This window comes from Podarcis bocagei (genome assembly GCF_964188305.1).
Source record: "Podarcis bocagei genome assembly, chromosome: 6".
Classification (NCBI taxonomy): domain Eukaryota; kingdom Metazoa; phylum Chordata; class Lepidosauria; order Squamata; family Lacertidae; genus Podarcis; species Podarcis bocagei.
Window position 1 is genome coordinate 52,300,911 of NC_138130.1, and position 15,931 is coordinate 52,316,841.

At 42.1% G+C, this 15,931-nt stretch overlaps 1 protein-coding gene across 1 annotated transcript in view; it reads left to right on the forward strand.

The window, feature by feature from the left end:
* DSCAM (DS cell adhesion molecule) overlaps positions 1–15,931 on the forward strand; it is a 337,795-nt gene that overhangs the window by 297,421 nt on the left and 24,443 nt on the right. The window contains exons 28-32 of the mRNA XM_081199124.1: positions 920–950; positions 3,255–3,370; positions 6,458–6,607; positions 8,879–9,076; positions 13,805–14,107. Coding sequence (XP_081055250.1) covers positions 920–950; positions 3,255–3,370; positions 6,458–6,607; positions 8,879–9,076; positions 13,805–14,107 — 798 coding nt within the window. The remainder of the gene's footprint in view (positions 1–919; positions 951–3,254; positions 3,371–6,457; positions 6,608–8,878; positions 9,077–13,804; positions 14,108–15,931) is intronic.

Genomic DNA, 15,931 nt, shown 5'->3' on the forward strand with positions numbered 1-15,931 from the left:
TTCCTTGGCAAGTAGTAGTGGTGTTGGTAGTAGTAACAATAATACTTAAGCATAATAATATAAGCTCCAGAACTGAAAAGACCCCAATCTATGTATTCATCCCCCAAGCTTCAGTCAGGAGAAAGGAATTTGGAGAGGGACCTAAGAAATTGGTCAGAGTTCATGGGAGAAGGTGGTTCATAAAGTACTCAGCCCCCAAATTGTTGAGGACTTTTAGGCAGAGGTGGGGGGTTTGTGGTCCTCCTGATGTTTTTGACTACAACCATTGGTCATGCTGGCTAGAGAAGATGGGAGTTGGAGTCCAAGAGCAACTGGAGGACTGCAGGTTTCCCACCCCTGCTTTAAGGTAAGAACCAGTACCTTCAATTGAGTCTGGAAATTAATAGATAACCAACATAAACCATACAGAACTAGAATAATACACTTTGTCTGGTTGGCCCCAGACAAAAACACTGATGCTTTTTTTTTACTATTTGAAGGCTCCATATGGTGTTCCAGGCCAGCTCCACATAAAGCATATTACAATAGAATCTAGAGGTTCTACAGCGTTGAGTGGGCGTGGCCAAGTCAGTCTTTGCTAGTAAAGGGCATGACATCCAGCTGAAGCTGGTAATCATGTGACCACGTGGTTATCCAGAAGAAAAGAAAGAGTGAGGTGCAGACCCAAACTGAAAGCCTTTGACTTCAGGGGAAGTGCAACCCCATCCAATCAAGGCTGTATATTGAAACTCTTGATCAACCAACAGTATTACCATTTTAACTGGATTAATTTTCAGTTTCTTCTTCCACATCCAGTCCCCCATCACCATGAAAAATAATTTTAAATAGACAGCAATGCTTAAAAATGGATTAATTGAACAAACATGCAGTACTAATGAGCTATTTATGCAGTGTTAACAGTTTTCCCGTTTTTCCCTAGATGCAAAGAGTCTGGCTGAAATGCTTATGAGGTAAGAACAATGTGTACAATTTGTCAATTTGGTTGTGATACAGGAGTATCAACCTGAGATCAGGACTGGGACCTTTCCAAAATGCATAGCATGTGTTAAGGAAGCATCCCATTTAAATATTCTAAGGAATTTTCAACATAGATTTCCAAGTTATAGTCTGTGTGGTGCTGGAGGAGATATGTGGTTAGTTATTTCTGCTGAAGAGCATGGATTCAAAGTACCATGTATGGTGTTTCTTTGTTTGTTTGATATATGTATTTATAGCCTGCTCTTCTCCAAGCAATTCCAGGGTGGATTTCATGCAGTTTAATCCAATAAATAAAGCAACATAATTGTTACCATCACTAATCCAATCATAGAAAACAAATAAAAATCAAGGTCAGTGAAAGTGCATCTCAGATGAGAGGGCATTCCACAACGTAGGGCAGGAAGGAATAGTTCTGCATATTTGCACTAGAAGCCAGCTATATTAGGAACAGTGCTGATTGCCTAAAGCCTGTGACATCTTACATATATACCCCTCTTCCCCTGAAATCCATCTAACAGGTTTGCAAATCTTTTTAAATATTTCTCTTTGTTGTTGTTTTTAATAAGACATCAGTGGGCAGCCTCCGGGCTAATTAGGCCAGACAAGGTTCCTGTAAAGCCTTTTCCCCCAAAGCATGCCCACTAGGCTCACACCTGACATCATATGGGACAGATAAAGACACAGCTGCAAAGGGACAAGCAGGAGCTTAAAGAGCACTCCTGATCCTTCCTTCGCAAGCTGGGTTCACTGAGAGCTGCACCTCTTTGAATGCATGCTGTCAGCACCAATCAGCTGATTGGCTCTGACAATCCATTTACCAAGGAGCTCACTATCGATGCCAATCAACTGACTGTTGCTGATGGTGAGACCCTTTGAAGTTGTCCATTTGCAGACATGGCTTGGACTCAAACTGTGCCTGCAAATGAACATTTTTTCCTTTGCACTGGTTTGGATCTAGACTGCACCTGAAAACGGACTTCAAAAGGTCTGTCAGCACCAGTCAGCTAATGGATACTGACAGCAAACCTCTTTGAAGTTGTCACCTGTTGTCAGGTGATTGAAAAATTGGCAGTCTCTCCCGCCTATCGAAAATGGCCCATGGGAGGGTGAGCCAGTTCTTGATTCTGCTCTTGGGCTGAGAAGGGTTTCCTTACCACTGTAGTAAGACAAAGAATGGGCAAATAGATAAACTGTCGTGTGGTGCTCTATTCATTTATTTATTTTTCAAGAGAAAAAGGCATGCAGCACACAAGAGAGAGTCAAGAATGATAGATGAACTCACATCAATAGAAAAAGACAATAGTTTCAAGCAGCACTGGGATGTTGAAGCAAATTAGCACAGTTGCTTTTCTTTATTATGTGGGTTGTCATTCTCAGAGTTCTGGCTGTGAAAGCAGCACATAAGCAGCAGAGCTAGACTATTGGGGTGGCCTACTTTTTCCAGTTCTTTTTTCTCAACAAATAATAAAGAATAACAGTACCCTATCTTTTTTTGTTCATTGAGGGTACAGATCAGACTGCTTCCAAGTGCTACAGATCTAAAGCAATTCTGTTGGTTACTTTGCACCTCTGATATAGAGGGGGGTGTGTGTAAAATTCTTAGCTTCATAACTCATTCCAAGGCTAATTTTCTAGTGCACACATTTTAAAATGAGAATATAATAGCTTTGGTGATAATATACTAATTGTTTCTTATCTCTGTCCCCCAATGCTGGGAATTAGTAGAGGAACAGTGGTTGGATTGCTTTCTTAAAATTTTATTATTGCAGTGTCAACAGAACAAAAAGCAAAGTGTGTTGAAGGGAAATAGCGAACCAGAAGCAATTACTGCAATCCATATAAAAGTGTAAATAAATAACCACTTCTTAAATGTCCAGTTTCTCTGTTGATTAGTATTTGTCAATGCCAATATATGATAAGAATACAATGCCATAAAACCCACCTTTCCTCTGATTGAACAAAGGGGTTTTTAGGCTTGTCTTTAAGAAATGGAAGGAAGGGAGAAATAAGAGCTTATGGTTGTATTTTTCAAAAGAATCTCAAGGGAAAGGCTTAATTTCTCCCATTGCTCCTGTTTTTCTAAGCTTCAGCATTAGACTAATGTATGTACACATGGGAGAACTAATGAAAAGCATTTATTTGAACACACCACTGATAGCGATAGGAGACTAAAGTATTTGTTTTGCTTTTAAACTAATAAAATAATTTCTTCATTCGACTTTAATGCCTGTTCCCCCTCTTTTTTTTGTTTGGTTTGTTGTTGTTCTGATTTCTAGTAAAAACACAAGGACATCGGATACACTTAATAAGCAACAGCAGACCCTCAGAATGCACATAGATATTCCCAGAGCTCAGCTTCTGATTGAAGAGAGGGATACAATGGAAACCATTGGTAAGCCAGCAATAAGCTCATGAGGTGCCTTTGTACAACAAGAGGATCTCACTAGCTCTGTGTTGTTTCTCTTAAGGTATTACAAAAAGCTACGTTTAAGGAATAGAAAACAGCCCCTCCGAATACTTTTTCTTACAGTTTTGTTTTTGTTTTGATGATAAAAGTTCTGACTCAGTGCTGCATGTGAAATGAAAAAGTTTTCAGTGAGACCAAGCTCTGTAGTTCAAGAAGAAAATTGCAAAGAAGGTGGCTGGGATGGTTTTGATACACATGGAGGGAGGAATTCAACATAGCACCAAGCAGCTCATTCTGTCAGTAGAAGCATTTCGGCTTGCCTGATGAATGAGCTCCCTTCTCCTCAGCCCACAGCCTGTTCTGGGGCTTCCCCCAAAGCCCACCCTGAGCCAATTTGGGGGACAATGAGGGGAGGCGAGGGGACAAAGAGTCCTATTGTGCAGCATAAGACCTGATTTCCCCTAGAAAATCATTGAATTCAGCCCATAGAAAGGAAAAGGTTGGGTCAATTTACATGTGTGTCCTCCCCCCCCCGCCCCCGCTACAGTTTGAATACTTCTGTGCTTCTGTGCCAGTAGAGCTTTCCATCCCATAGAAGTTGGTCCATTAGGGCAAATGGGGCACTGCCCCATCAACAACAGTCAGTCCCCACCTGATTGCCTTCTAACTTACGGTACAATCAGCGTAGCGGGGTGGCACTGACTGTCAGCTTCCTTCTCGGTCTATTAGTGATGCCTTTGTGTAGATTTCTGTAGGATAGAGGAAGAGGGAAAAACTAGAGTTAGTTGACTCCGCCTGTCATCAGTTCTGGCTCCACCTTCTGTCAGCCTCCATGCTTTCCACCCTATTATTCCCAATGGGCACCAGGCACCACTGTTTCCACCTGCATTCTGGGGGACCTCTAGGTACATAAGTCTTAACCCACTAGTGGACATCTCTCTCTCTCTCTCTCTCTGTGTGTGTGTGTGTGTGTGTGTGTGTGTGTGTGTGTGCTGGTCAAGCACCTCTTCCTGTGGCCTTCGGCAGGCCTCTGGGTAAGTATAGACTCATCCCTTAATACATTTTATGCACTTGACCTTGCTGTCAGAAAATCCCTACACAAATCATTCCTTGGTTTAGGATTTCTAAAGTTGAACACTGGTGGCTCACCTTGTGAACCCAGATTTTCAGAATTGCTAAGCCGGGGCATCCAGTGGGAACACAGAACTCCTAATGATCCAACTCTTGAAAAAGTGCAGTGATGGCAGTGCTTGCTTTAAAAATGGCTAATCCTGCATTTGGTTTCAACTTTGTATATTTTTGCAATTTTGCTTCTCTGCTGTTTCTCTGCTGCCAAGCTTTATCACATGGGGGGGGGATTTACCCTTGTGTTGCAGTCCATGGGCAGCAGAGTTTGTAGTGCAGATGCAAGTTGCATATACTCCTTTTATCTCTCCCAGAGCTAAAGTTCCCAGCATCCTTAACAAACTACAGTTCCCAAGATACTTTGGTGGGGGCATGTTTTAAATGTGTGGCTGCTGCAGATGCAACCTGATCGTTGCTTCTGTAACAGGCTGTGTCTAACACAAAGTGGCGAGCTGTGATCCAGACCTTTGGTGAGCTTCCACATGGCTCATTGCCCAGAGGTTTTATTGCCAACTTGAAAAGAAGCAGCTCTTTTTGCCAGGGGTGGAGAATTGTGTTCATCCTACTTACGACCTTTTTTGGGCAAAATGTATATTTAGTATTATTATGCATGGTTCTTCATGTTAATGGTTTCTTATCCGGGGGGTGGGGGGAGGAAATGTTTAGGAAATACTTGATTGTCCCACCGTTGGCAGCCTGTCTGGAAATATATTTAAAAGTCATATGGTACTTCAGTGTTTGCATTCCCTGTAGTTCTTACTGCTATTAAGAATATCCAGTAGTGACTGCAGCAATGTAGGTGGAAGTTAAATGTGTCAATCCTGATAGTACGATGCATAGAAATAAATTGTTTTTACAAGCTTCAGTGGCAGTGGGTGGTTCACCATTAACTCCTGTAGGGTTGGAACAGACCCGTTGTCATCTTTTTATGTTTTCTGCTGCCTACTTAAACTGCTTATTTTTCTTAACTCATAACACCCCGTATCTAATTATAGCTTAAAAGGAAAAGGAAAGCTATCAACTCGAGTCAGAAGGAAATAGTATTTGTTGATGTGTTCTCTCATAAAGAGATAATATACAGTGGTGCCTCGCAAGACAAAAAGAATCCGTTCTGTGATTCTCTTCGTCTAGCGGTTTTTTCGTCTTGCGAAGCGAGCCCATTGATGGATTAGCGGATTAGCGCTATTAGCGCTATTAGCGGCTTTTAGCGGCTTATCTGCTGATCAGATCAGCTGATAAGCAGCTTAGCGGCTTAGAAAAAGGGGGGGAGGGAAAAAAACCAGCAGGAACTCGCAAGACATTGTCGTCTTGCGAAGCAAGCCCATAGGAAATTCGTTTTGCGAAGCACCTCCAAAATGGAAAACTCTTTCGTCTAGCGAGTTTTCTGTCTTGCGAGGCATTCGTACTGCGGGGCACCACTGTACTTGAGGGGGAGGGAGTAAGTTGATATTGATACTATTAAAATAGGGTACTGCAGGACTGTGTGGGAAAAGGGAAAGTTTACAGAGCCACTTTGGGCAATAATTTCTCTTCCATGCGCATACCATTATGTACTGTGGAGCTGCCAGTGCATGAAGAAGCTATGGCGTGCAGAAGTAGTGCACTTTTCTGTGATTTCTATAATCACAGCAGCATCACTTTTACATCTTGCCTTTTTGCCATTATTCATATATCTGGGGGTGGAGGAGTCATACTGGAAGTAAACAGTTCTTTCCATGTTAGTCCTTACTATGGTGAAAAAGAAGTTTCTCACCTGGAAAAAATATCTCTTCCCTTGTTAATTAGCTCTGGGCAAAAGCAAGGTGAGACAAAATTCATTTGCCAGGTTATTAGGTTCTAAGATGTAGTGAAGACTATAGAAGTGATATTCATTCATTCACTCTTAGAAAATCAGCCAAAAGTGGGACACCATTAAGATATTCTGCTCTGTCATTGCCTTTCTCGCAGATGATCGATCTACAGTCTTGTTAACTGATGCTGATTTTGGGGAGACATCGAAACAGAAGTCGTTGACTGTTACACACACAGTGCATTACCAGTCTGTCTCACAAGCCACTGGACCACTGGTAGACGTTTCTGACGCCCGGCCAGGAACAAGTAAGTATTAAGGACACTTTGTTTTGTGGTTCTAATATAAAAAATAAACAAATATGCTGCAAAGTCTGTTGCTTACCAGGAGGGTACAGGGCGAGGCAGCATAAAGGGGGGCGCTATACTTTGCCCTGCCCTTTCTGCTTCCTCTCGCCTTCCTGGTATGTGACAGTGACTCATCTGCCAGGAAGCTCCACTCCACCCGGCAAGCTGCTTCTCCTTCTCCCTTCCATTTCTTTGGAGGCTGTGTGCTCCATGTCTTGGCACATACCTTAAAATATGGGAGGAAGACAATGTTTGACAGCAGGGTATTTCTCCACACCCTGCCCCCCACCCCAGTACATAATGTGGGGTGGGATGCAGCCACACTGGTGCTGGATCAGAGCTAGCACTTTTGCATTGCTTTGAATAATGAGTATATTTTGGGCCCATCTGCAGAGGTCCTTGCATTCTAGAGAAAATATAACACCTGAGTTATGTGTTGCTGCTGCTTCCTTTCCCTACCAATAGAAATTGATCCGCTGTCTTCCGCACTGGTTCTTGTAAGTTTTCTTTTACAGTGGTGCCTCGCAAGACGAAATTAATCCGTTCCGCGAGTCTCTTCGTCTAGCAGTTTTTTCGTCTTGCGAAGCAACCCTATTAGCAGCTTAGCGAATTAGCGCTGTTTAGCGGCTATTAAAGGCTTAGCGGCTATTAAAGGCTTAGCGGATTAGCGGCTAAAAGGCTATTAGCGGCTTAGCGGCTTAGAAAAAGGGGGGGCGGAAAAAAATCGGAACACTTGCAAGACGTTTTCGTCTTGCAAAGCAAGCCAGAGGGAAAATCGTCTTGCGAAGCAGCTCAAAAACGGAAAACCCTTTCCTCTAGCGGGTTTTCCGTCTTGCGAGGCATTCGTCTTGAGGGGCACCACTGTACTGTGAGGTTGCAATGTAAAATACTGATCAGCAAGCAAGTATGATAGTCAAAGCTTTTTAAATTTAGAAAAAATCCAATAAGTTTTCCAACGTTTGGAATATTTCCCAACAGTCTGGCTTTGATTATGTGTGATTTACAAAACCCATTGCACAGAAGAGATACTGAGTAAGCAGATACATCATTCTGAAGTTTTTCATTTTGACAAGAATCCAGTATAGTTTGCTAATGCGTGGAATGTTTCCTAACATTTTGGCACTGATTATATGAAGTTTACAAAATGCATTGCATAATCAATATATAAAGCTGTGGCATACCATTAAATTGAGCTGGTTTTGTTTTGCTGAGCTATTCATCTAGCTATTGTCTTTGCTCCACAGAAAAGATGGGACACCATTTTTATTGCTGATTGTCCCCTTTTTATGCGTGTGTGTGCTGGTTATTAGCCTAATCTCAAACAGTGAACAACATATGGACAGTTTGCATTTTTAAATGGCTTTGTAAGTAAGAAACCTGCCAATCTGTCAATGAGAAGGGATGAATCATGAATAATCCTTCTATGACTACTTATCCTTAACTCACTCCTTTTTAAATAGTTTCAAAGCAATGTAAAAGGAGCGGCTTTTCTATTTTAATAATAATAAAAAGAGCCCAATCAAATACCTATTTAATAAGCTTGAATTTATATTTTTAATACTGTTATATCCCAGTCTTAGTAACACCAACTCTATGATTCTATGAAAACCCTCTCAGATGCTTCAAAAGGAAAATCTTTTCCCTCTGCTTTAATGTCCTAATACTATTTTCACAAAATCCATACCCACCCATTCTTAAAAAAATAAAATAAAATAAAAGAGTAAATGGGTATTAGACATTGGACACAATTCTTTAATTATTGATTTCTAGATAATGCTTTTTTAAAAATCCTCAAACAGAATTTAGTCCACATGATACAAAAAATGATCACTTGCCTGGAAATCAAGCTTTGTCAAAGAAAAATGAACCAATAATGCAGGTGCAGGAAACTTTTGACCTTCCACATATTGATAAACTACAATTTCCTTCACCCCTGACCATCAGCCATGCTTGCTGGGGCTGATGGGATTTGCAGTTCAGCGCAATCTGAAGGGTCAAAGGTTTGCCATACTTGCAATAATAAACCTTTGGAATATCTTTGAAACTTATACATCATAGATGCTGATAGAAATTGATAATAAGTGTATATGCCTACAGATAGGCCCCACTGATACTCATTTCCATCCTGAGGCTCCATCACTCAGCAGTAATTCTATTCAGCCAGTCGCTCGGCTTCTTTTCTTGACTAATCAAGTATTCAGCACCAACATTACCTCTGTGTTTTCACTGCAGATCCTACAACAAGGAGGAATGCAAAAGCCGGGCCCACAGCTCGCAACAGATATGCTAGCCAATGGACTCTCAACAGACCTCATCCCACAATATCAGCCCACACCTTAACAACAGACTGGAGGCTACCAACACCCAGGGCAGCAGGGTCAGTGGATAAAGAAAGTGACAGCTACAGTGTCAGCCCATCACAAGATACAGGTATAATCTTTGTTCCTAGACTTCAGATTCAAGACAACATTATAATCAGAACAGGGCATTTGGTGTATTTGATTTAGCATATTTGATTTTAGCTGAGCACCCAACCAGATACGACAATAAATGCATCTTTACATTTAACCCTTAGAGCTGTTTCCACATGTTAATAGCAGCAGGCAGAAGTTGGAGAGGGCTTGTATTTAGCGGGATAGCAGAAGATTGGGGGGGGGTTAAATTTTCTCTTGTGCTGAGGACCTGAGGAAATGTTATCTTCTGAAGTTGCTGTTGGCTTTGAGAGGAAATTCCCATTAGTACCAGTGGGGGACTTTCCCCTAAAGCAGTGATGGCCCTCCAGTTGTTTGGGGACTACAACTCCCATCAGCCCTAGCTAACAGGACCAGTGGTCAGGGATGATGGGAATGGTAGTCCCAAAACATTTGGAGAGCCAAGTTTGGCAATCACTGCCCTAAAGCAAACAGAGGAGGGATTTTCCTCAGGACTGCAGTAGGACAGCATTGTGGAGACCCAAAGAATACAGCATGATTGAACCTTATGTTCTTCTTGTGGTCTGAGAGACATGGGAGATCATGAGACTTGCTCTCACTGTTACCAGGTTGAATTTTTGTAACTAAAAAATCTGACCACACCCTCACCCAAAAGTGCATATACAAATACTGTACAGTGGTACCTTGGGTTACATACGCTTCAGGTTACAGACTCCGCTAACCCAGAAATAGTACCTCGGGTTAAGAACTTTGTTTCAGGATGAGAACAGAAATTGTGCTCCGGCGGCGTAGCAGCAGCAGGAGGCCCCATTAGCTAAAGTGGTGCTTCAGGTTAAGAACAGTTTCAGGTTAAGAATGGACCTCCAGAATGAGTTAAGTTCTTAACCTGAGTTACCACTCTATTGTTGAATTCTCCCCTTTGAAAGAAGGGACACTGGGGACTTACGTTGTCATTTGTAATATTTGTTGTTCATGAAAATACAGAATGGAGCACAAACAGAAGTTCTTTCAATAGTTAGCAGGTCCAAAGGGCTTTTGAGCCCTACTCCCCCAGCTGTAATTAACTCCAGCTAGAAACTCATCAAAATGGAAATGGCTGAAGGGGGTTCTCTCTCTTTCTGCCCTCTTCTTTGAGGGGTATCACCTTCTCCAAGATGTGATAGGTATCTCTTCAAATACTCAAGAAAGTTTTCTAGCCAGAAGGCTATATTCTATAAGTATGGGGGAGAAATTCAATCCAATTAACATTTAAAGGTGAACCTACCTAATTCACATTTACTGAAATAATAGACAAACTGTAGTCCAGCCATGATTTGAAATGCGCACTTCCCTGAATTTCCAGCGAAGCAATTTGTACAAAATTGTATATACTAAAGTGTGCTTTACAGTGCATATATTATGAAAATAACATGCAAAAATTTCTCTGCAGAACTGAATATATTGAGCACAATTCAGTATGATACGTGTCTATATAATTCTAGCAAATTTTCATGAAGAACTAATGGCAGCAATATACTTTGGAACAAATTTTGTGGGGGTGGGGAAAACCATCCTTCTGGGAGGATGTAGAACTAAAATGATTTGTGAAAGTTGTTCAATATGAATGAAAAAAAGAGCTAGCCAGCTCTACAGTAACTCTCAGACTTGCCTTCCTGGGCCACCTGGCAGTAAGAGAACCAGGGAGGTAAGCAATAATGAACCCTTGCTTGAAGTGACAGTACCAAATGTCAATCAAAACAGCCATCCGAAGCCAATTAAGAAGCTCTGTCCAGACATCAATAGCTGGGAGTTTTGAAAGGTCCACGCCAGTAGGTATCCAGCTATGCTTTCAAAACATTTCACTAACAAGCCTTATTATTTTATGGGCTAGATAGTGGGTATGGACAAGCCAGACAATCTCACCTGGGGCCAAAGAGGGAGACAATCTAAAAGTTCTATTAAGGCATTTCATCATTACAGAACAATCATGATAATAGGCTTCAGAATGTGAGCTTTTAAATACGATTTCTTCAATACTAACCTTGGTTCTATTAGGAAAGCCACATTCTACAGAAATTTTGCTCCTTCCTACCAGATGAAATGGGATGCGGGTGGCGCTGTGGGTTAAACCACAGAGCCTAGGACTTGCCGATCAGAAGGTCGGCAGTTTGAATCCCCGCAACGGGGTGAGCTCCCGTTGCTCGGCCCCAGCTCCTGCCAACCTAGTAGTCTGAAAGCACATCAAAGTGCAAGTAGATAAATAGGTACTGCTCCGGCGGGAAGGTAAGCGGCGTTTCCATGCGCTGCTCTGATTTGCCAGAAGTGGCTTAGTCATGCTGGCCACATGACCTGGAAGCTGTACGCCAGCTCCCTTGGCCAATAAAGCGAGATGAGCGCCGCAACCCCAGAGTCGGTCACGACTGGACCTAATGGTCAGGGGCCCCTTTACCTTTACCTTACCAGATGAAATAATGCTGTTGCAATGAATTTTAGTGTGATTACTATACTAGAAAAATGCTAGATCATTATGATATTCACCATTCCCTTGTTATATGAGGACACACCAAGGATGGACCACCAAGGCCTTTCCTTTCCTGCTACAGGGTTGCCTGCATTTATTGCCATGATGTGATAAGTCCGGCTCCAACTGCACTATGCATTTAAGCAGCATTGTAACACCTGAAACAGCCATGGCTTCCCCCCAAAGAATCCTGGAAACTGTAGCTTGTTAGGGCTGCTGATAGCTGTTAGGAGACTCCTATCCCCCACCCAAACATTTTCCTCCCATCTAAAATTCCTGAACCATCCACTAAGTGTAAGAGGATAAGCTCTCATCTCAGTATGCTTTGTATGAGAAAGTACCTGAAATGAAATAATTTAAGTAGTACTGTGGGAGGTGAGATGAGGATACATTTTGTGCATATAATTTCATTTGTGTCAACTAAATTTATTTTTCGAATAATGCACTGTTAACAGGAGGAAACAGCTGCACAACTCCCATTAATGTTAATGATAGTGGTGCCTGAATTCCGAAACCCTTTTTTACACATTCACATTTGTAGTAGTAGATAGGTAGCCGTGTTGGTCTGCCATAGTCAAAATAAAAAAATTCCTTCCAGTAGCACCTTAAAGACCAACTAAGTTTGTTCTTGGTATGAGCTTTCGTGTGCATGCACACGAAAGCTCATACCAAGAACTAACTTAGTTGGTCTTTAAGGTGCTACTGGAAGGAATTTTTTTATATTCACATTTGTAGTTATGCTGCTATTGACTTGGTAGGCTTAGATCAACAGCAGGTTCCAGGTAGGTTAATGGTGACCAATATACCTGTTTATGGGATACGTTGTGTGAAATGGGCAGATTGACTTGGAAGGGCCATAGCTTAATGAGTTAAAGCATCTGCTTTGCATGCCGATGGCCCTGGGTTCATTCCCTGGCATCTCCAGGTAGCACAGGAAGAGATCTCAGTCTGGATAGCTACTGTCAGTGTAGACAATACAGTGGATGCTTGGGTTGCGAACGTGATCTGTGCGGGATGCATGTTTGCAACCCATAGCATTCGCAACCCACACCTGCGCGTCTGCACATGCGCGATTGCGATTTGGCGCTTTTGTTCATGCGCAAAGCACAATTTAGTGCTTCTGTGCATGCGTGACTGCCGAAACTCGGAAGTAACCTGTTCCAGTACTTCCAGGTTTCGGCAGTCCACAACCCAAAAAAACGCAGCCTGAAGCGGCTGTAACCCGAGGTATGATTGTACTGAGCTTGATGGCCTGACCTGGTGTAAAGCAACTTCCTATGTAAATAACAACAAGATAACAGAACAGAAGCAGGAAACCTGCAGGCCTGTGTCTGTGTTGTCTCACTATAAAAATGTTATGAAGGTTTTTTTTTTGGGGGGAGGCTATATGCAAGATCCTTCTAACCCCTGGATCCAGCAAGTGTTAAATTATAAGCCAGGCTAGCTTTCTGTGTTGAGGTGATAGCCTGGGCGGTGGGCCATTAAGGGAAACAAAGGTAAGGGGCTCTGTGAGAAGTGGCAAATGGGTGGGGGCCCAACCCAGCATGCTGTTAGTTAGAAGGAAGAAGCCTGAGTTTAGAGAGTCGGAGAGACGGAGAGCAATGTTTGACAGCAGTGTTTCATGTCTGTTTGAATCCAAGGCCCTTTTGGGGTGTTAATGGTATGAACTCCTCCATTGTAGGCTCAGGTTGTATATATGTGTAAATAAGCTATATATTATAAGGAGGCAACATTCTCCACTGGCCTCATTTGTAAAAGGAAACACAAACCCTGGGTATGTGCCTGGAAACCCTGGAATCTTGCACCTCTCTGAGACTGGGGTGATGTGCAACAATAACAATTCACCACAGGAGCTTCATTACATGAAACGTGTGTTGAAGTGTGAGAAAATGAGCACAACAAGTACTGTTCTCTGTGGGCTGCAATTATCCCTTCTGTCTCGTATTTGCAAACACTAAATCTGGAATCATAAAGAGAAAAAGGTGCTAATGGAAACAAAAATATTTACAGCTCTTTCACTGCTGAATACCCTCTTTTTTCCCCTCCACAAATAAGATTTTTGTGATGCAAGTCCAGAAAACTGCCAGGAAAGCATAGCCTTGCTATACCAGAATGCTCTTATTGCCCAAGCTGACTAGTGTGCAAGAGCTAAATAGTGGACTTTGGTGGGTTAAAAACCCATGCTGAAGTGATTGCCTGTTCTTTCTTTCGCCTTCTGGTGTTTAGACCGAGCAAGGAGCAGCATGGTCTCCACAGAAAGTGCCTCCTCCACCTATGAAGAGCTGGCAAGAGCATATGAACACGCCAAGATGGAAGAGCAGCTGCGACATGCCAAGTTTACCATCACGGAATGCTTCATATCAGACACATCATCAGAGCAGCTTACGGCAGGGACTAATGAATATACAGACAGCCTGACCTCAAGCACCCCATCCGAATCGGGGATTTGCAGGTTTACTGCATCGCCTCCCAAACCTCAGGATGCAGGACGCGTGACGAACATGGCTGTTCCAAAGGCACATCGGCCAGGTAAGTGCCTTAGGACACTCTGCTAATTCCTTCCGCTCTCAATTACATCCTGTGGATGTTGCGTTTTGAAAATTTCTTAATGGAAACGAACGTACTTAACAGTTCTATCAAATATTCACAAAGTACATGCATATTGTTGCTTTCACATTTTGTTAAGCAGAGGTGTAAGCTCAGAATGAGCAAAAGGCAGTCAACCTGACACCAGAGCCTCAAGATCTCACCATGTTCTGATACCATGAATATCAATTTTGTAAAGCACACACAAATAATCCAAAGGCTTTTTTAAAAACCTGAATAGACACTTGCTTTCCCCCCACCCACCCACCATTTTTGTTGGGAGGACAAAGATTTTCAGTAATCTGAAAAAATATTCCCCCCTTTTGGGTAATTTTTCAGCACTATTTCAAGAAATATTTATTCATTTACATTGTCCTCAGTAATACCTTCAAGTAGCCCATCAGATTGGTTATATAGTGTTGTGTTGTCATACAGTTCCCTGTCTGATCTTGTTTGAATTGGGTCATACATGTGAAGGAACCGAATACTAAGCAAAGAGGGTGTCACAATTTAAGTGTATTAAGGGGGGGCAGGTACACTAAAAATGCTCGCTTCTACCAAAATAAATTGTAAAGTGTAGCTCTAGGCCTTTTCTAACGTGACCTGATATTGGTCAACTGCTACTTTCCTCATGGCTGGACCAGGCACAAACACCACAGAAGCCTCCTCTGAGTAAGGAGAACAAGGAACAGTGGTTTCCCACTGTTGGCCCCACTTCACAGGGCAAGACTGGAGTAACTGTGCCCCCCAGATAGAGGAGAGCTGATATGTCAGTATTGATCTTGCCATCAGTATTGTCAAGCATACAATCAAGGGCAGACAGCAACATATGGCAGGGGGCAATTCTATCTAGTTTTTGGAGGGGTGTGTGTCTCCCTTGCCATTTATTACATTTTTGGTACTTAACTATAGGATCTCCTCTCTTCATAAATAAAAGACAATGTGACATAGCAGTTCCTTTTCACTGCCCTCAAGAGAATGTTGGAAAAGTTCACTGACGTTTACTGCAAATAGAAGCAATACATTTTCCTGTCACTGTTGTTTCTTTCTTTTGCATCCATCAACACCGAATTATTATAGGTAACTGGTGTATAGGAAGGAAAAAATGAAAATGCGAAAAATCCAGAGACTAGAATGTCTTGAGGGATAGATAAGGAAACAGCATATGAATCCCTTCAGATCATTTGTGGCCCAAGTTATTATTCACTTTATGGCAGAATTAGATGGCTGTTTCTGCTTGTTCCAGGCCAATTCCTAATAGAACAAAATTGCTACTGATACTTTCTCCTTTCATTATGTATTTATAAAATGTCAGAGGGGTGTATACAGTGCTGGTCCTCTGTTCAGTAGATACTGAATGGTATGTAAATTTAGGAAGAAAAAGATTTAAGGGGTTGAGATTATTCTGCTCTCTTGTTTCAGACACACCATAGTTTTAGTAAATTTCCTCATGCAATTGGGTTTCTGCAAGATTTTTTTAATGTCTGTAGAATGCTTTATATAATCTTTCATATAGTGCTGTTCCATGCGTGGGACTGAACTAGATGTCCTCTGTCTAGTTCCTCTTCCCCTTTCCGGAGTAATAAAATACACCATGTTATGCCTTTATTTGACCCTGGTCCACATCACTGGCTACCATAGTGGGCAGGGAAATTGCACAATATGATTGTGTCATGTCACGCTATCATTACTACCCGCGGGAAAGAGGAAAGGAAAGTAGGCATGGGATTGCATCAATAGGCCCTTGTTTTGGGTAACCTAGATCCA